Source organism: Apus apus, chromosome 23, assembly GCF_020740795.1.
Source record: "Apus apus isolate bApuApu2 chromosome 23, bApuApu2.pri.cur, whole genome shotgun sequence".
In the NCBI taxonomy this organism is placed as follows: Eukaryota; Metazoa; Chordata; class Aves; order Apodiformes; family Apodidae; genus Apus; species Apus apus.
The window spans coordinates 1,505,816-1,527,289 of NC_067304.1; the positions used below are offsets into that span (position 1 = coordinate 1,505,816).

The 21,474-nt window shown below is 55.9% G+C and overlaps 1 protein-coding gene across 1 annotated transcript; it reads right to left on the minus strand.

Annotated features, from left to right (window-relative positions):
• Positions 1-2,184: 2,184 nt before the first annotated feature.
• Positions 2,185-14,828, minus strand: MYBPH (myosin binding protein H). Its single transcript, XM_051639261.1, has 12 exons — positions 14,639-14,828; positions 14,277-14,556; positions 13,926-14,060; positions 11,913-12,080; positions 8,884-8,972; positions 7,735-7,930; positions 7,198-7,337; positions 6,280-6,439; positions 5,291-5,427; positions 4,536-4,722; positions 2,966-3,007; positions 2,185-2,393 (listed from the first exon to the last, which is right to left on the minus strand). Exons 2-11 carry the CDS (start codon positions 14,545-14,547, stop codon positions 2,997-2,999), a joined length of 1,494 nt encoding a protein of 497 aa, XP_051495221.1. The 5' UTR covers positions 14,548-14,556; positions 14,639-14,828; the 3' UTR covers positions 2,185-2,393; positions 2,966-2,996.
• Between the last annotated feature and the right edge of the window lie 6,646 nt (positions 14,829-21,474).

The window sequence follows — 21,474 nt, forward strand, 5'->3', positions numbered from 1 at the left end:
CCCCATGACCCTGGTCCTGCCCCAGGAGGGTCGTGCCCCTTGGACGTCACCAAGTGACTGCAGCAAGTTCCTGGTGGGTGCAGAGAGGAAAAGGACTTTGGGTGGGGGAGATTTATGGGTGGCTGGAGCTGGAGAGCCATGCTGTGCACCTGCAGCACAGGCCGTGGGGCTGCTGGGTGTCCCCCCCTTCATCCACCACTGCAGAGATCTCCTCCAGGACTCTGGAGAGGAAGAGGAGGGCAGCAAGGAAGGGTGGGAGGAAGGACGTGAGACTCAGCCCCCAGCATTTCACAAGAGCTTCAGTCTATCACATCCAAGGTCCTGGTTTGGACCACACTGGGAGCAGAGCAGGAGAGCAAAGGCCAGGACAGGAGCAAATCCTGCCCTTGGGCTCCTTCACAATGGAGGGGCCTTGAACATCCTCCCAGCCCCCTCAGTGTGAAGAACCCAAAACCTTCTCTCTGGAAAGGCTGAGGTGGCCCCAGGCTAGTGCAGAGGGACCTCCTTGCTCCTGGCCCCTTGGCACAGGAGTGACTTGGCCTCAGACTGGTGCTGCTGCTCCCAAGCACAGGTCTGATTCCCACTCACATCCTAGTCCTGCCAGAGGCTGCTTTCCCAGACCTGATGCCACCTCCTCCTGATCCTTCCTAAGGTGCCCAGAAAACCTGACAACTGGGACGCTCATAAATTAAAAGGCATGTGAATGGTTTCAGAAAACAAACAAACAACCTAGTGGATTTTTCCACTCCGTGCTCTCCAGGCCTTTCCTGGGGACAGCAACTCACAGCAGATGGTGTTACCCACCCTGCTCCTCTGGGGGGGCTGCAAACTCAGGCCTTGCCCTGTAGGACAACAGTAAGAGCCTGGAAAGGGCACAGGGAGCAGCAATGACACAGCCTTGGAGATGTTGCTTCTCCCCCCCATCTTAGCAACCCCCTGGCTAACCCAGCCCCTTCCCAGGTCCTGTCTGTAAAAGTTCCCACTGGCCAAAGCCACGTGTAAAGATGCCAGGGACATGAAGGGAGGCAGGACAACCCCACCAGTGTCCAGGTGTGAGTGCACCAGGAGAAGACCTGCCTGGATTTGCTGGCTGGACTGCAACTTTCACCCTGGTGGCATCATTGCTACCCACAACCACCTCAGTCAGAGAATCATCAAATTGTTTTGGTTGGAAAAGACCTTTAAGGTCAACGAGTCCAACTGTTCCCCCAGCCCTGCCAAGGCCACCCCTGCCCCATGTCCCTCAGCACCATCTCCAGGGCTTGGAAACCCCTCCAGGGATGGGGACTCCCCCCCTGCCCTGGGCAGGCTGGGCCAGGGCCTGACAACCCTTTCCATGAGAAAACTGTGCCCAAGATCCAAACTAAACCTTCCCTGGAGCAAGGTGAGGCCATCTCCTCTTGTCCTATCACTTGTTCCTTGGGAGAAGAGGTCAGCACCCACCTTGCTCCAACCTCCTTTCAGGGAGTAGTAAGGAGTGAATAAACCAGCCCTGACCACCAGCTGGGGTAAAAATTATTCAATGCCCTCTGATGTTGGAAACCACCTCTGGTGTGGACAGTGCTGAGCCCCTGGGAGCAGCAGTGTCCCCATGGACTTCAGCTTGGGCATGGAGAGTAGGTGAGTGGGGCAGATGGGGACAAAGAGGGGCTGCAGGAGAAGCTGCAGAGAGGGGTGAGGTATCTGAGCCACAGGCACTGCCTGGATTTGCTCACCAAGGGTGGGCTGAGCTCAGAGCTTTGGATGCCCAGGTGGGATTTGGACCCACCTTTGCACCCACCAGTGGGTCCTGGCATTGCAAAGGTGGCTCCAAATCCCACCTGGCACCGTTCTCAGGCCCAGGACTGAGCTGCTGGGGATGGCAGCATGTGGCTGCATCACCGAATTGAGAAGGAAATTGTGCTTGGATGAAGAGACACCAACGTGCCTCAGTGTCCACCTTGCTGTTTCCCTCCTCACCTCCCAGCCAGAATCATTCTCCAGCTCCAGAAGGAAACTTCTCCCCATCCTCCTCCTGGTTGGGTTGCTTCTGGTTTAGTCATTGTCATATGAGTTTTATAAAGCTGGTCCATCTTTTCCAAGCTCAAATCCCACCTCCTTCACCCAGGGTTTGGACAAGTAGCATCCCTCTCCCCTCTGCCTCCCCCCAGCCAAGCCAACCCCACCACGAGCAGAACAGAGTGGTTTGGTTTTGTGTTTTTATTAGAACCAAAGCCCCTCAGATGGGCTTGTTTTATTGTCACAGCTAAGGACACATTCAGAGAGGACCATGCCATGGCAGGCTGAGGTGCAGGCCCCCCCCAGAGCTCTGCCAGGGAGGGGCAGGTCAGCAGGCAGCAGAGGCCATGGCCAGGAGCATCACCACGTGCCAACTACTGCCCAGCAGCATCAACCTGGGGCAAAGGAACAAGATCTGAGGCCTGGGAGGGCACCAGTGGTCAGGGCTGAGATGGGAACCCACCTCCCAGCCAGGGCTCTAATGCAAAACAAGCCCAGCTCAGCTCTTCCACCTTCTCCTGCCCCACAACATTCAGGTGCAACCATTTAACTCTCTTTTTTCAGTCCCCAACCCCATTTCACACCCCTCTACTCCTGCTCCCAGCCCCACCACTGGTCCCTCACGTGCATCCAGGCCCTGGTGTCCCAGCTCTGAGCCCTTCCTGCAAACTGGGGCTCTGCCCACCGTGCTGCCCGTGCATCTGCCAGGCACACCAGGTTCCACACACCTCTTGGTCCCCCTGGCCATATCTGCAGCCCTCCCTCCACCTTGCACAGGGGCAGGTTTCTCTCTGGCTCTGCAGGATCTGACCCCACCAGGACATCTCCAGCTGTGGGATGAGGAAGACCCAAGCTGGGGCTCCATCAGCAGGTGACAAGGGCTAATCCAGGAAGGACACTCAAACCTCTCCATACACCATGAAAAGACTCATCCTCTGTCCATCCCACAGCCCCATCCCAGACCTACCTTGCTCTTCATCTTGTCCTCGGATCTCTCCTCACTGGGGCACTGCAGGAGAGCACAGGAGATATAAACACCCTGAAGTCTCCCTGACTTACTCCCTCTTTGACTTCCAAAAGTGACCCAGGGTATCACCACTCCACTCAGGTGCACACACCAACGTGCACCTGCAGACACCATCCCCGTGCACACGTGCTCCAAGCAGTCATGCACACACCACCATCACTGCCTGCTCCTGGCCACCTTGCCACCAAGATCCCAGCCTGGGTGAATCCCAGGTGCTTTGTGTCCCTAGTACTGTGTCCAGCTCTGGGGTCCCCAACACAAGAAGGACGTGAGTGGCCTCCTCTGGAGTGAGTCCAGAGGAGGCCATGGAGATGATGGGAAGGCTGGAGCAGCTCTGCTCTGGAGACAGGCTGGGAGAGTTGGGGTGTTCAGCCTGGAGAAGAGAAGGCTCCAGGGAGACCTGAGAGCAGCTTCCAGTGCCTGAAGGGGCTCCAGGAAAGCTGGGGAGGGACTTGGGACAAGGGCAGGGAGGGATGGGATGAGGGGGAGGGATGAAAACTGGGAGAGGGAGCTTGAGGTTGGACATGAGGAGGGAATTCTTTGGTGTGAGGGTGGTGAGAGCCTGGCCCAGGTTGCCCAGGGAAGCTGTGGCTGCCCCATCCCTGGCAGTGTTGAAGGGCAGGTTGGATGGGGCTTGGAGCAGCCTGGGCTGGTGGGAGGTGTCCCTGCCCGTGCAGGGAGGTTGGAACCTGATGATCTATAAGTTCCTTTCCAAGCCAACCCATTTGATGGGTCTATGAATCTCCAGGCCAATTGCACCATGCTGCCTGCACGACTGCACTGCCAGCCCTGCCTGCAGGACAGTGTGACCAGGGCTGGCCAGGTCCATGCTCACTGCAGTGCCTGGAAGCCACACAGCTCAGCACCATCCCAGCACCAGCAGCACCAAAACCTCAGCAAGGCTTGCAGGTGCTGGAGCCCTGCCCGGGAGGTCAGAGTGCGTCTTGGGGTGGGTGAGTGTTTGCTGGGAAACCATGGGAGGAGAAATAATCCCAATGAGAGGTGTCTAAGAACCCTCCTCCACTCGAGGAGCGTGTGCAGGGTGTGCTGGCACAGCCTCCTGCCCGGGGCTGCTGCTGGGTGCTCTGCTGAGGCAGGGAAATGTGAGCTGGGAAGCCTGGGCAGGATCCTGAGCCATAAATCACACCAACCCAGGTGCAAGTGGAGGGAGTTCAGCATAATCCCCCCCACACCCGTGGAGGGCTTGGGACACAAGGGCTGGTAGATGCTGTGAGGTGCAAGTGACTGGCCCAGCCTCCACCAGCACCTCTAGTCCTTAACTCTGCACTTTCTGGATCCCCCTTCCCCCATTTTTTTGGCCACAAATGAGGAAAACTGATTTCAAGATGCTTCAAGACCCAACAAGCCCAAAGCTCCAGCTCTACCAGGCTGCCCAGTGTCCACAGACTCCCCCATCCCCAGGATCAACACAAACCCCATCACTGTGAAAGCACGAGCAGGCAAAGGCAGGCAAGAAGACCTGCTCCCCTGTCTCCTGGGCCAATCTCACCTTTCACATCAAGTCTGCAGTCTACTGAGGCTTCCCCCAGGGGGTTCACAGCTTTGCAGGTGTAGATGCCCCCATCAAAAGGGTTGGGCTTGCGGATTTCCAGGGAGCAGATGCCCTGCTCAGTCATGGCGATGTATTTGGGGTCTTCCCGTATCTCCATCTGATTTTTCATCCAGATGATTTTGGGCTGGAAAGCAACGGGATTTGTTGAGTCGTTTGAAGCAGGGAGGGAAGTGAGAGATCTAACTGGCCCCACAATGCAGCCACCTCCCTCTGCCTTGGCCCTGCCTGAAGCTGGTGGCTTTGGTGGGATGCAGTCAGAAGCAGTTTGAAGAGCTCCATTCTGGAGCAGTAACCACTGCTCCACACTTCCTCAGGAAGGAAACAGGAAGTGGCTGGAACGAAGACCAGGCTCTCACCTCCATACAGAAACACTCCAACCTTTCCCCAGTTTCACTCACCTCACCCAACCCTAACACAACATGACCAACCACCTCCCAACACCTCCAGCCACCTCACCTCATCCAACCCTAACACAACATGACCAACCCCCTCCCAACACCTCCAGCCACCTCACCTCGTCCAACCCTAACACAACATGACCAACCACCTCCCAACACCTCCAGCCACCTCACCTCACCCAACCCTAACACAACATGACCAACCACCTCCCAACACCTCCAGCCACCTCGCAAAACCACCACTGGTGGCTGCCCACACGTGGAGGCCATGCTGTCCATGGAGGAACCACTGACCTGGGGGAAGCCCCGGACGGAGCAGAAGAGATGTGTGCTGTAGCCCCGGGTGGTGGTTCGATCTGTCAAGGGTTGGGTGAACTTTGGAGGCTCCATCATGTCCTGTTGGGGGATCTTCTCTGCCTGGTAAGAAGTTTCTGAGAAAAGAATTCATTCTAGGTTGAGGCAGAGCTTGGGCTCCTGGGCTGACCAGCACACGGTCACAGGCCTTTAGCCCAAGGTACCCCAAAATACTTTTGCTCCCTCACATAACAAGCCAGACAGCATCTAGCCTGACCTGAGGACCTGGCCTTCAGCTTGGACCAACCCTGTCTCTAAATCTCTTCCCACCCAGCCATGCTATCTCAGTGCCCAGTCCCTGAGGAGACCGGGGAGATGCCAGCCTGCAGCCCAGCACCACCATGCTGTGTGCAGCATTCTGGATCTAGGCCAGGTACACCTCTAGATCTTCTACTCCATCCCCAGAATCCAGTGCACAGAAGCAGGAGCTGGAGTTCAGCTCTGGGGGTGGCAGAGACCCCAGCTCCCCGTGTGATACCAGGGGGCAGGATGCGAGTAGATGGAAGGGGAGCAGGGCTGAGGGCTGCTGCTCTGCAGATGGACCACTGCAGGGACCTGTTCCTCTGCTGGCCCTGAGCTGAGGGGACACAGCCAGGGCTCTTCCTCACCCTTTCCAGCTCCTGCTTCAGTCTCACCACAGGGATGGCCATGCCTTGATCCCTCCCAACTCCTTCTTCCATCTCACCACAGGGATGGCCATGCCTTGATCCCTCCCAAGGGGCTGACCATGGCACAAGCCTTCCCAAAAGGAGAAAGGAGGTGTAGAAGGAGAGCAGGACACCTCTGGACCTGCACAGCCTCACCCCTGCGGTGCTTATCCTGGAGACCATCTCAGCAGCATGACCACAAGACTGACGAAGCCCTTCTAGGCCCAATGGGGACAAGACCCTTCTTGCCCACCACCTCCTGAGCTAGGGACTTGTCCTCACTTGTCTTCTTGATGTGGGCCACCTCAGAGGTGACAGCTGCCCTCTCGCTCAGCCCGCAGGCGTTCTCGGAAAAGACCCGGAACGAGTAGGAGTTGCCCATGATGAGGTCAGAGATGGTGCAGCTGGTGCGGGTGCAGCGCTCCAGGGCCGTGAACCACTTCTGGGAGGACAAAATTCAAAAACAATCCTAGTGAGGAAAGGCAGGTTGTCCAAAAACTGGAGAAGGTAGAGGAGGAGAGAAAGGTCATAGAATCATGACATGGTTTGGGTTGGAACGGACCTTAACCCAGCAGCCCAGGCTGCTCCAAGCCCCATCCAACCTGCCCTTCAACACTGCCAGGGATGGGGCAGCCACAGCTTCCCTGGGCAACCTGGGCCAGGCTCTCACCACCCTCACACCAAAGAATTTCCTCCTCATCTCCAACCTCAAGCTCCCTCTTCCAGTTTTCATCCATCCCCCTCATCCCATCCCTCCCTGCCCTTGTCCCAAGCCCCTCCCCAGCTTTCCTGGAGCCCCTTCAGGCACTGGAAGCTGCTCTAAGGTCTCCCTGGAGCCTTCTCTTCTCCAGGCTGAACACCCCAACTCTCCCAGCCTGGCTCCAGAGCAGAGCTGCTCCAGCCCTCCCATCATCTCTGTGGCCTCCTCTGGACTCAGTCTAGGAGCTTCGTGTCCTTCTTGTGTTGGGGACCCCAGAGCTGGACTCAGTTCTCCAGATGGGCTCTCAGGAGAGTAGAGTAGAGGGGAAGAAGCCCCTCCCTTGACCTTCTGGCCACGGTCCTTTTAATGCAGCCAGGGCATGGTTGGTTTCTGGTCTCCAGTGAGTATTGCCAGCCCATGCTGAGCTTCTAAGATGTGCATCTCCCTTTTGCCCATCCCCAGCACCAGGACACAGGAGGCCCAGGAGTGCCCAGACTCACCCCACTCTTCTTGTCTGACTTCTGCACGATGTAGCCCTTGATCTCGGAGTTTCCGTTGTCCGCTGGGGGTGTCCACTCCAAGGCCACGTTAAAGGCCCACACATCCACCAGCTTCAGGTTCTGGGGGGGACCCGGTGGCTCTGCAAATACAAGCCCTCACAGGGTGGCCTCCTCACTTGTTGCCCCCCAAAATTCTGTGCCTTGATGATCCCATGCACCCCCTTTCTAAACTCTTCTCACCTGTTGCAGCACACGAGGGATGAGAATTGTAGAATCATTTAGATTGGAAAAGACCTTTAAGATCCTCAACTCCAGCCATTAATCTAACTCTACCAAGTCCACTGCTAAACCATGCCCCTAAGAACCAGAAGGTGTGATGGACACGGGCTGGCAGAACTCAAACAGAGTTCACCTCAGTGACCACTGGAAGAAGGACCCCAGAGCCCTTTGTCTTCTTATTGGCCCCATCCCACCCAGAACAAGAGCTACCCCTAACCCAGGGGCAGAAATGAGCCTCAGAGCTGACCCCAGCCTTACCAATGACTTGGATGTCCAGGATGGCCTTGTCCTCTGCTCCATTTATCCTCACGGCGAGCTCGTACCTGCCCGAGTCGCTGCGCTGGGCCGTGCGGATGAAGAAGATGGTGTCCTTGCCCGTGGTGCGGATGCTGACACGGCTGGTGTCCAGGGGCTGGCCACCCTTGGTCCAGGTCACCTCTGGCTGTGGCTTTCCCTGGAGCAACCCGCAGAGGCAGGTTAGGAGCCACTTGAGCGCACGGTCCCAACAGGTCCTGCTGGGAAGGATGGGTGGGCAAAGCCACCCCGCTTTGTCCAGGCAGCAGTGGCCTGGATACAGCCTCTCCCATCTGGCAGTTCCCAGGGAAGAAACCACAGCTGGTCCCTGCCAGCTCCGCTGACAGGAAGCCATCAAGCTCCAGGGATGATGCTGGGAACATGCTGGTCCCCTAAGGTCCTCCTGGGCAAGTCCAGCTTTCCTTGCCCAGGGCACTGCAGCCAGAGCTGTGCTCCTGCTGCCCGGCACTGAGCCCGGGTCCAAGCAGAGCAGCAAGGGCTTCAGTTCAGCATCCAGGGCCAATTCATGCCTGGAGCACAACCAGTGCAGGCTACCAACTGCCTATGGGACATGGCATGGACATGTCCCTCACCTCAGGGGGAGTTTTCTGCCCCTCACTTCACCCTGCCTGGCCAGCCAGTTCCAGGGATGGTTTTCTCCATCTCAGATATCATGGTGGAGACATTTTGCTGATGCTCCAGAGAGTGTAAGATGTATCAGTTGAGGGTAAAGGACCTCCAGCTTGGCCCACCAGTATCAGCATCACTCCCTCCATCACACAGCTCTGGGGTTGCCCTGCTCACCCCGAGGAGACCTCCACTCTTGGGGGTCCTGTAGTATGTGTCCTGATCCCTGCCAGGCTGGACCAGGAGAATGAGCAGAACAAGACCCATGGGCTGAGAAAGCAGCAATAGCCAACCCATGTCCTAGTGTCTTTGGGGTTGTTTCATTGCCAACACCACCAATAAAGACACAGCAGGAGAAAACTGGGAGCTAGGCAGGAATGGGAGAGAAATTCCCACCCCGTCTCCCACCCTTAGCTCATGAGACACGGAGACCAGGACAAGCCACCCCACAGCTGACCCCAGGCATTTCCCAAACGACCCACCTACCTGGAAAGGGATCATAATGTTCACAGCATCTCCAACACGCCTGAAATAAGTCTCCCGCAGGTGACGGGGCATGCGGATCTTCGGAAGCTCTGGGGACCAGAAAGTCACACCTTAGGGCCAAGAAAATCACAGCCTCCAACTGGCTAACCCACCCCAAGCAACCCCCTGCTTGGTCATCAAGAAATCCCACCCAGAACCACACAGCCTCTTCTTCCTTCTCATCTCCTGGACAGTGCTTGCCTCCCCTGCAGAGCCAATTCAGTCCACCCCACTGCCTGGGGTATCTCCATCTTGAGATGGAGTCTCCTTCTCTGGAGACATTCCAAACCCATCTGGACATGTTCCTCTGTGACCTACTGTAGGTGATTCTGCTCCAGCAAGGGGGTTGGACTAGATGGTTTTCAGAGGACATTTCCAACCCTGAGAACTCTGATTCTATGCCAGGTCACCAACCCAATGGGACCATCCCCATGGACCATGCTCTTCATCATAGCTAAGCCATGGAGACCTACATGGACTTAACCAGTAGAGCCACAGCACAGCCTACACAGTAGCAAGGCAGAGGACAGCATCTCCCACTTAGGAAACAATTGTCCCCCAGTTCAGAAAGAAGACAAGAGCCACACAACCCAACTTCCAGCAAGGACGAGGCTCACCAGATCTCCACCTTCCCTGTGTGCTCAAAGCCATGGCAAGACCAGAGTGGTTGCTCTCAGCAGAGCTGTGAAAGCCCCAGGTTTCAGACAAAGGCTGCCATGTCCCCAAGGGAACATAACAAAGAGAAGCAGAAAAAATCCCACCCTGGAGAATGCTGGTGGGGCGTCTCCTTCCCCGGGGTGAAAATAGCAGCCGTGTAACCCTACTCGGTGATCCCCCCGGGGAGGCACTGGGTGTACGTGAGCCCCTGGTCAGAGAGTCCTGTGTCTCTGCCCAGACTGAACGTGCTGGAGCTTAGCTCTGGGGAGGGGACACGGCCAGAATTAAACCAGGAGGTGGAGAAGCAGCTGTGAGTGTGAAGGGCCGGCAGTGGTTCCGGGGAGATGCCGACGGTCCCAGATGGCCCCGCTAACAGCTGAGCTGGTCCCTCCTCTGGTCGCTCCAGGGATCCAGGCACTGATGCTGCCACTTGGGCCCATCCATTTCCACGAAGCAGAGAAACCTGACCTCAAATGAGGAATGTCAATCCACGGGTGTTTTCCCCAGCTCACGCCTGCCTCGCTCAGCCGGAGGGGCTGGCTGAGCTTGGTGGCCCAGGTGGGAAGGCATTTTCCCTGCCCCAGCTCCCTGCAGAACCCAACTCCCACACTGAATCTTCATCTGGTTTCTCCTCGTCTCTCTCCACTTCCCAATCCCACTCATCCCACCTGTTTTTCAGCTCTCTGCCATCTGCACTGCTGCTATTTCAACTCCCTTGTGATGCTATAAATGAACTGGGGAGAGGTACAAAATGCAGTCCCCGAGAAAATGTGAAGCCCAAAAGGTGCCAGATAGGACAGAGAGGAGTGGACTTGAGCAAGTGACCCACACCATTGCCACCAGGGTGGACACAGGGAGGTAGAGGGACATGGAGGACTGATTGATCGAGTGAAATACAAGAGCAGGCAAGAGCTGTTGGAGTTTCAGTTGGCAAAAAAAGAAAAGAGAGAAGAAAAAAATCCCACTCGTGGGGAGTAAAGAGCAAGTTGGGTGAGGGTCTTTCAGCTCTTTGGGTTTTACATCTCTCATGTGGCTGGGACAAAGCTCGGGCAGCTGGGACAGGGGGGTTGAATGGGTGGGAGCAGTGTGGGACTGGATGTGGGAAATGAGCTATTTGGCAACTCATGCCTCAGTTTCCCCAGTCCCACAGGGTATGGTGGGATGCCTTTGAGATCTGGAGGTGGACATGGCAGCAGGCACCAACCACTAAGCCGTGTTGATCTCCTCTGAGTAAACCCTTCCCAAATGCCTTCTCCAAGCCTTTTCCTGTGAAAAGCTGATGGTTCCTGGAATAACTTCTGTTATTTTTATTACTATTTTTAAGCAGCCGAAAAATCTGATGTTTTCCTTGAGTAACAGGAAAACTTGTGCATTTGCAAGTCCTTGTAAAGACAAAAAAAAAGTCCCTCTTTGCTGTTTGGTAAGTGAAAACAGGCCTTAGAGTCACAGCTCAGTCTCAGGACATTGACAGCACCCCGGGAGGAATGTGAGTCTTGCTGAGCATGGGAGCAAGTCCCTCATTAGCGAGTTCAGCGTGATTAAAGTTCCCATGCTGAAGAGCACCAGCTCTGGGCTTCCCTCAGCTAAATAAACAAGGCTGTCTGGGGTATGTGGTGGCACAGCAGAGATGTGAGCATGGCCAAGGAGAGGAGATGGGATGAAAACACGTTTCTGGGCTCTTGCAGTGAAATCAGAAAATCAAGGAATCACAGAATGCTCAGGGTTGGAAGGGACCTCTGGAGATCATCTAGTCCAGCCCCCCTGCCAGAGCAGGGTGACCTACAGTAGACCCACACGAACACATCCGTAGGGTTTGGAATGTCTCCAGAGGAGGGAGGCATGTCTCTCATATTTAGATGGAATTTCTCGTGTTCAAGTTCATGCCCGTTACCTCTTGTCCTGTCTCTGGCACCACTGAGAATAGACTGGCCCCATCCTGACACCCACCCTTGGAGTACTGATAAGCATTGATAAGATCCCCCCTCAGTCTTCTCCTCTCAAGACCCAAATCCCTCAGCCTTTCCTCATAAGAGGGATGTTCTAGTCCCCTCAGCATCTTCATAGCCCTTTGTTGTCCCCTCTCCAGCAGTTCCCTGTCCTTGAACTTCACACCCAAAGCTTTGCTACCTGCAATATCGGTGTCTTGAGGTTGGGAAACTACTCCATCCCACCCCAAGGGAACTGGATACCATTCTTGAGGCTAACATCTTGGTCAAAGGCTGGACTGTGACGTGTGAGAGGACAGAGGCTGCCCAGGCTGCAGGGGTGGACTCTGGTTTCTTTGTAGCACTGACAAAGCACACGGAATGAGGCATGACAGGAGCAGGACTTACGGAGGATCTCTCTGATGGTGACAGGCTGCTCCAAAGCAGCTGGGACACTGGCACCGTTGGCACTGACAGCCTTCACCCGGACATGGATCTTGTCACCTGAGCTGAGGTCCTGGATCACGTACCGGGTGGAAAGAAAAGGCTCCTGGTTCACAGCTGTCCAGTCCGTACCTAGGGTGAAGCCAGCAGAGCACTTCAGGACAGATACACACCCCAAGCAGCAGGATCAAGCCACAGAGGGTGAAGCCCAGAGACAAGAAAGCCCTTCCTCACAAAGCCCGAGTGGTTTGGGGCACCAGCAGGACAAGAGGAGAGGTTGCCCATCCCATCCTGCCGAGGAGCGCAGGGGATGAAGTGCTGGCAGAAGCTCAACTGTTGAGCAGGAGGCACTAGACCAGCAAATATGGCCCTGCTGACCTTCCAGGTGCATTTCTGGAAGTAGTTATGACCCTTTGACAACCCTTCAGCCTGTCTGCTCCTCTTACCACCTCAGGATCATTCCTTGGGGCTCATCATGTTACCCAGAGCAGGCTCCACATCGGGCAAGGTCTGCTCATCACCTGACACCAGCCAGATAGACCTCTCCATCTGTTCTTCCTACTTGCAAGGGACATCCCAAACCCACCCCACAGCCAAGATGCAGAAGTCCTCCCACACCAGCCAGCTAACACAGCCTCACAAGGTGCCAAAGCTCCCAAGAGGTTCCTCAGTTAGAAAGCAGATTATCCTAGTCACCAAAGGTCTGGGTGTCCCAGGTGGGCAAGTAGAGCAACCTACATGTGCCAGGGTTTGCTAAGCCACCAGGTGCACCTTCAAATCAAGGAAGTTTTCCAATCAGTGCCATCAGACCAGCCAAATCCCACCAGCTCCTCTTTCCCTTCACCACTGGCATTACTCAAACCAGGTCACACCCAAATCTCACCATCTTTTGGCCAACCAAGGTCTTGCACCAGCCCAAATAGACCAGTCACAAAGCCCAGGTGGTCAGCACTGGATGGTAAGAGCTGTCCTGTCACCCAGCCAAGTCCAAAGCAAGCTGGGAGAGCATTCAGAACTGTGATCTTTGGGTGGCTGCCAGCCAGCACCCTCCTGGAACAGCTGCATCTTTCCTTGTCCCACACAAGGGCCTCCTCACACATCCCACCCAGCCGTGGTTACCTCCCCAGTTCCCAGCCCGGCGGTGAAAGCCTCCCATGGCCAACCATGTGCTGATCCTGCCTGACACAAGCTGAACAGCCTAGGGTGATAGATCAAGTCCCCCACAGACCACTTGAGCTTCCCAAGCCACTCCAGCCTCATGCAGGACCCAGCCCAGCAACCCCAGCCTCCCCCTGCAGACCCCTCAGCCACACAGGTCACTCACTCTCACCCCAAGGCCAAGCAGGGCTGCAAAAGGGTGTCCAAAGCATGAGCCTCATCCACCTACCCCGTTCCACCAACCACAAATGCAACTGGAGAACCACAGATACTTGTTCCCACCCAGCCCACCTCCACCTACCACAGCCATTCTCCTTCCAGGATGAGTCCCATCTCACTTGGGCAGGGCTTGCCTGCAGATGCATTCCAACCACTCTTGTGCTGCCAGGATCCTGTCCTCCCTCCTCCTCCCAGTTATCCCCATGCCTTCTGGACTCAGTTTGGGGCAAACGTGGGACAACTGAATCTTTTTCCTCCTGAGCTTTTGCATCCCCAACCCAAAGACAGGTCTCTGCCGAGTTCATCAGAGACCATCCTCAGAGCTGGTCTCTCCTTCACCCTCTAGCTGGACATGGCAGTGACATTAAACCTGGTCCAATGTGTCCCCCCACAAAGACATCACTAGTATCTGAAGCCAACGAGAAGCCCCACCCCTCCATGGACACAAGAAAACCCAAACAAAAAGACTATTTAAAATGAACCCATTTGGTGAAAGAAAGGGAAATGGTGCCCAGGGCAGGTTCTGCCCAGCTCCACCCCACCCCCCTGCAGCAGCACACCAGCTCTCCATGCTTACGAAGCAGGAGAGCCCAAGCCTACTTCCATCTTTGCAGATCTCCACCACGTATCCATCCAGGCCCTCCCGGCCTGTCTGCTCTGGAGTTTTCCAGGTCAGTGTCACCGAGTTTTCACTCACTTCTTCCACAGCCAAGGACAAGGGGGAGCTGGGTGGCTCTGGAACAAATCCACAGGGGTCAGGACAGGCTCCTGAGTACCAAGGCTGTTGGAGGGCAACCACCCAACCTCCATGCTGGTCTTCAGCTTCCCCCCATCCTCTTAATCCCCCAGTCAAATCCCACTGCAAAAATATCCTTGGTGACTTCATCCCTCTGTCCCTTCACCCCCACACGCCCCTTCCCTCCCCACGTCAGGGTCTGGTCCTGTCCTCACCTGCCTTGGGTTTCTCAGGTTCAGGAGCTGGAGCCTGGGGTTCAGCTGGAGGAGCTGGAGGACCTTCCTCAGGGGTTGGAGTCCCTTCTGCCGTGGGGACAGGAGTGGCTTCATCTGTGGGGGCTGAGGGCTGGTCTGCAGCCGGGGGATGCTCAGGGCTTGGAGGTTCTTCAGCAGCTGGAGCTGGTGCTGGTTCTTTCTCTGGGCTTGGCTCTTTCTTTGGATCTGCTGGAGCTGGGTGGGTGGCGGGAGGTGCAGTTTTGCCGGTCATTGCTGGGGGCTGGGGAAGAAGATGTTTTGGGGTCTCTGCTCCGAGGTCTCTGCTCTGGTTTGAGATCCTCGCTCCAGACCAAAGGCCTCACCTCCAGGTTTGGGATCTTGACTCCGGGGCTGAAGTCCCTGCTCTGGACCAGGCGTCCCCACTCTGGGCAGAAGGTCTCTGCTGCGGGACGGCTGTGCTGGGAGGGGGGGGGAACCAGGTCACTGAGCCAGAGCAGGGGCTGGGAGATTTTTATAGGCTTTGGTTGGCACTTGTCACCTCCCTGCAAACCAATCTGCCTGCGCAGGCGGGGACAGCCAGGAATAGCCACCCGGCACCTGCACATTCAGCAGCACCAGCCCTACCCCCTCCTATGGGACTGCAGCACATGGTCCTGGTCATCCCCACCCCCAGCCCCCCCAGCTTGCACGGGACTCAGCAGGCCAGGGCCAGGTCACCTTTCTTTGGGGACAAAGTTCCTGTCCCCAGCACCAACACCCCTCTAGCTAAGGGCTTCCCAAACCCCCCACTGCCACCTCCTCAGCCACTCACTCCTCCCCCACCCCAAGTGCTCCCCCCAGCCTCCCCATTGACCCTGCACCCCACAGGCCTCCCTCAGCCCCTGAGTGAACACTAGACCCCTCCCCCCCAAATCCTCCCTGTTAATCCTGCCTTGACCCCATAAACCCACCTGCTCCCCCCATGTCCTCCCCCAGTCCCCTCTGTTCTCCCCCAGCCTCCACCTCGATCCCAGAAACGTCTGAGGTTGGAAGGCAACTCTTGGATCACCTGGACCAACCCAGATGCCCCTGTCCCTGACCCGTGTTCCTGGAGAAGACAAATCACTGCCCAGCCTTGCACCATGTCCTCCAACCTCTTGCCCCTACCCCTACAACCAGGATTTTCCCAAGGAGTCTGGTCACCCCAGGACTTGTGACCCACCATCCCCCAAACTCAGATTCCCCCCAAAGACCCCCACTGACCCACCAGTCCTGTAGGAAACAACCCAGCTCACTCCCTGCTTATCCTTGTGTCCTTCACTTGCCACACGCCCGAGAAGCTACTAAAAACGTCTCCATAACGTGTGGTCTCACTCCTCAACCTTCCCCAAACTCAGGTGGACAGAGTATTTTGTCCTGTTCCACAGCTACTTCTCCAGGATTTCTGCCATGGAGGAGCCAAGCAAGCCCTGCTCTTCTGGGCATTGATCCAAAGGCTCTTGATTTCATGATCTCCAGGAAATTCCTCCAAATGGGGACATCAGGATCAAGAGACAGCTCTGAGACAGCCAGAGCACGAAGCTATGTGCTCTGACAGGGTCAGATGAGCTGAGCTGTGCTAACAAGGGGGTGGGTTTCCAGGTGGGGAGAGCTGTGATTGCCCAGGACGGGGAGGGAGAGAAGAAAGAGCAAAACCAGGATGGTCTCTAAAGGGATGCTGACATCCAAAAGAAGAGCCACAGGCCTCTGAGGGATGCATCCCAGCTGGAGCAGGAGCCATGGACTGGGACGAGGGAGAGGAGACCAGGGCAGCAATGGTCCATCAGGGTGTCACAAGGGTGCTGGGATTGGCCAGACACCAGGCTCAGCTCCTGCAAGACAACACCAACCATGATGGTTGCACCTCCATGAGGACCCTGCCCGTGGTGCCCTGCACGGTGTGACCTGCAGCTGCTGATCTCCAGAAAGAGCACAAAGGGGCCACTGCACGTTCTGCTAGCCCTGCTCCTCCTGTAAGCTGAGAAGAAAGCTCAAGGCCACCAGCCTTGCAAGTCACATGGGGATCAGGTAACACGAGTGCAAACCTGGTCCTCTACAGGCTCTGAGCCTGCCTGGAGGCTGCAGCCTGGCAGCACAACACTGCTCCTCCAGGGGGGGATAGATTTCCCCCCTGGTCGTTTCAGAAGCAGTGTTTGGCAGCAGGATGAAGCCAAGACACCAAGAGATGGGATCAGTATCTCAGGGAGGATGGTGTTCCCTCCAAAACTATGTGATAACCCAGATATTCCTCGATTACTTCTGCCAGGGAGGTGGAATGTGACTAACAAAGGCTCCTCCTTCCCCAAAATACCTTTGGGATGCCTGAGGGATGAGTTCCCTGAGGGTCACATGGGGCTCCTGGCAGTTTTTGCTGCCTGCAGGCCATGGATGGGAACTAGCAGTCCCTCCCACTCCCACAAGCAGCTTGGACTTCCCTGGACTTGCCAAGTGGGTTACAAACCAGAATATTTTCTGCAGCTGCTCTGGCAAAGGAGAAGACATCCCTCTCCCCAGCACAGCAATGTAAGGCTAGAAAAGACTGTCCATCTGTCCTTCTCAAGCTGCCTTTGGCTCCCTGGTGGGTCTGGCACCCAGAGAGGAGGGCTGGGGAAAATGATTTCTCCATAACTTGACCCCCAGGGATTTCATAGAATTGTATCATAGGATCAGGGAATGGTTTGGGTTGGAAGGGACCTTAAAGATCATCTAGATCCAACCTCCTGCATGGGCAGGGACACCTCCCACCAGCCCACGTTGCTCCAAGCCCCATCCAACCTGCCCTTCAACACTGCCAGGGATGGGGCAGCCACAGCTTCCTTGGGCAACCTGGGCCAGGCTCTCCCCACCCTCACACCAAAGAATTTCCTCCTCATGTCTCATCTAAACCTCCCCTCTTCCAGTTTGAAACCTCCCCGTTATCCTACCACTACACGCCCTTGCAAAAAGCCTCTCCCCAGCTTTCCTGTAGGCACACTTCATCCTGTCTTGGATGATCTTGACACCTCCTTGCCCTCTCGACATTCACATGTCCTTGATGACCACCAGCTCACAAGTGGTCACCTCCAGCCTCCCACAATCTGCATCAACTCTCCTCTCTGTGTCTTTCCCACAGGCGATCGAGGCGTCTGATCCAAACAGAAAAGGCTTTGCTTAAAAAAAAAAAAGAAAAAAGTAATAAATAAATAAAAAGAAAAGCCTTTTTAATCTTTATTTGTTAAGAAAAGCAATTTAGAGAGCTCTGAACCAAAAACAAATCGATACCAAACCCCTGGTTCATAAGGAAATGAGCACTCAGACTTATCTCTTGTTTCGACTCTGACGAGCGCCGTCGAAAATTGAACATTTTCCCCAGGAAAAGAACATCAGTGAAATTACCTCACTTGAAGCTTTTGATTTGGACAAAACTTGGGGTTTTTCGACCTGCTGGATGACGTTTAGGTGCTGTTTTCTCTGTTGACTCACAGGATGATTCATAGCTGAAGAGCAAGTGAATCAACGTGGTTTATCATCCAGCCTCGTCTGGGCCACGTTACCGTAGCATGTTGGCATCTTGTTTACTCACAGTGTTGGCAAGACCACCCTACGTTGAGCCAACCCAAGCATGGAAACCCTGGGCTGCCTGCTGGGGATGACAAAGATATCATGGCAGGTTGCCCAAGTCCAAAGTCAACGGGTTTCCCTCAGGGACCAGGCTCAGGAGGTGAAGGCTTCGTTACCCACCGTGATGCCTTCACTTGTGGTTGCACAATGGGGAGGGAGAAGCTGCTCCCGTGGGGTCATTCCACCAACCAGGGTGGGGAGGGGGTGTCTCAGCCCCCCGACTTCGGGGTGAGGGACTGAGAAGGAGTTTGGAGTTGGAAACCAAACGAATGCCCATGGGTGTAATTCCTCCACCTCGTTGTGAAAGCAAAGACCAAGCTGAGTGGGCTGCTCCTGAAGGCAGCCAGGTGGGCTGAACATTCACATTTAAATATCAACACATTTTTTGGCCTGGAACTCCAAATACTGCAGGATTGAGCTGAAATCCTGGGTAATTTGTTTTCCAGCGAGTTTCTCTTCTCTACAGGAAAGAGATACTTTCCAGAAGTTGGTTTTGACCCAGATTTCCAGCCCACCACACCATTGCTATGTCATCTTACTGATCTTCCAGCTGAAATACAGCTCTAAATAACCATTAAATATTCATGTTTTCCTTAATGGATCCTCCTCAAGCCACTGTTACCCAACCCTTCCCAAGAAATGCATCATGGTCCTTTCTCAGCTGAGCTTATTGACAGGATGTCACAAGGAGGTAAATCTGGCTGTGCCCCCCAAAAGCCTCGGGTCCACCCCTCCACCCAGATTTCCCAGTTTAGGAGGATCTGCCAGGTGGGATGGGGGAAAAAAACCTTGTTCCCCGCCACGACAGCTGATGTGTTGGTGTGGGAAGACAGAAGATGCCTCTGACAGCTGAGGCAAATCCTGGGGGCTTTCAGAGATTAGGACCAGCCCTAAAACAGGGCTCCAGGATTAGACAGGAGGTGGCCGAGGTCTTCCCACTTGCACATCATAAAGCAAAGTGGAGATGCCAGAAGTCCAGAATAAATGAAGGTGGTAACACTGTGCTCATCCCCTCTTGCCCCTGTCCCCATGAATATCTCTGGAAAGCCCAGTGGGCTCTTTGCACCCCAACAGGGCTGTGAAAACAGCTGGGTGGGATGTCACATGTTGATGGCCACCACTGGTCACCATCAGGAGGTCCACAGCACAAGCAATGTGCTTCTCTGGGGCAGAGGACAGAGCCAGGCTCCAAGGGATGGGATCCTGGGTGTCAACAGGGAGCTGGCACCCACAGGCTGCATCAGGGTGGGGAAGGGGACACACAGGATTGGCAGGGTCCCCATTGCCACCCCTCAGTGGGACAGGTTCAGAGCCACACAATGGGAGAGAGCAGGAGCCATCCCCACCTCCCTGTGGACACATCCAGGCTTGCACACACTGTGTGGACCATGAGTCCACTGGAGACACAACAAACAGCCAGAAAACTGCCCCAAACCCTCTGGACTTCACCAGAAAGGAGCTGCCTTTGGGGACAACAATGCTGATGCAGCTGGACATGCTTTCTGTCTGGGGCTGTCCTGCCTTTCAGCTGCTCCTGCCCTTGCTTGTCCCTCTCCGGGGGGGGGGGGTTAGGTCAGACCTCCAGAAAACCAGGGACGTCATGTGGAAACCACACAGCAGCTGCCTGAGAGCACCCACAGAGCTGTGGCTGGGTGCCCTGCCTGCTGCCTCCCCTCTCCCCAGCTCCCAGCAGCATTTCCAGCCTCCCAGGCAGCAGGATATTCACAGCCTGCTGAGTCAAGCACCCGGGGCAGGTGGGCCAGGACAGGGACAAGCTTTCCATTTGGTGTGTCACACACAAGTGGACACTTGCTTCACCCCAAAGCAATTCCTCTTCTGCCTTCCTGCCCTGCTGAGGCCACATCTGGAGAGTCGTGTGCACTTCTGGGCTGCCCAGTTCCTGAAGGACAAGGAGCTACTGGAGAGGGTCCAGGGCAGGGCCACCAAGTGCTGAGGGGACTGGAGCACCTGCCTGTGAGGAAAGGCTGGGAGAGCTGGGGCTGTTCAGCTGGAGAGGAGGAGACTGAGGGGGGATCTCATCAACCCTCACCAGTATCTCCAGGGGTGTCAGCAGGATGGGGCCAGACTCTTCCCAGCAGTGCCCAGTGACAGGACAAGGGGCAATGGGCACAAACTGGAGCACAGGAGGTTCCAGCTGAACATGAGGAGGAACTTGTTGACTGTGAGGGTGGCAGAGCCCTGGGACAGGCTGCCCAGGGAGGTGGTGGAGTCTCCTTCTCTGGAGACATCCCAAACCCATTTGAATGTGTTCTTGTGGGATCTGCTGTAGGTGACCCTGCTCTAGGATCTGCACCCAGGGCCAGCTGGCACAGGCTGTGACAGGCTGGCAGAAGCCCTCACACACCTTGGCAACACACTAGTCACCTCCCCTGTCTCCAGCAGCCAAACCAGGCCACTGCTCTGTCATTGGTGGGGTTTTTCTTTCCAGCCCTGTCCTACCCCTGAGGCTGCCAGGAGGAGCTGACCTAGGCCAGGCAGGCAGAGACCCCCTGCCAGCCCCCCTGTCCTCAGCCTGCTGGAGGTCACCTCTACCAAGGGCTGGGGACAGCAGCTGGGGGTGCCAATAAGTCTCTGTCACCACCTGCCCTGCCTGGTCCCACTCTGAAACAGGGAAATCTGCAAGGAGCAGTTTGGGTTTTCTCTTCTGCAGGTGCTCCAAAAGCCCCAAACCCTTGCAAGCCACTTTGCTACTTTATTCAGGACATTTCCTGAAGCCAGGGGACACAGCCACACACCTGAGTGCTTCTGTCACCGAGCTGGGGCAACCCAAGGGCCAGCAAGTGGGGACCCAGGAGGTTCTGCCAGAGAAGGAGGAACCAGCTCAGCCCCAGGCTCCACCAGGAAATTTCTGTATAGAGTCACACAATCCCAGACTAGCTTGGGTTGGCAAGGACCTTAAAGATCATCCAGTTCCAACCCCCTGCATGGGCAGGGACACCTCCCACCAGCCCAGGCTGCTCCAAGCCCCATCCAACCTGCCCTTCAACACTGCCAGGGATGGGGCAGCCACAGCTTCCCTGGGCAGCCAATATCCCAAGGAAGTCACCAAGGCCAGCGTGGTGGTGGCTGCCACCACACGGGCTACCTGCACCCTGCCATGTGCAAGGAGCTTGCAGAGGACTGTCCCTTCCCAGGATGCTGGGAAGCAAAAGGCATCTGGTCCCTTACTGGGACACCACATCCCAGACCCATCCCACATCCCTCTCTAACCCAGGCACCTTGGTTTGGGAGCCTCCCTGGAGAGTCTGCTGGATCAGAGGGGTTATGGGAGGGGTTGGACCATCCCCAAATCCCAGTTACTTCCTCCAGGTCCCAGTAAAAAAGGGAAGACAAACCAGTTTGGGGCTGTCCAGCCGTGGCCCAGCTGCACCCCTTCCCTGCTGCCAGCAGGGAGCATCATGGGGACATTCAGCCTGGCCACCCTCACCCCGGGTCCAGCTGAAACCCTCCAGATACTGTGCCAGGCTTTGGGAAAATGCTGTTCCCTTTAACTTGGTCCTTGGATTCCCTGGTGTCCCCACAGCCAGATGTGACCCAGCCCTGCTTTGGATGCAGGGGC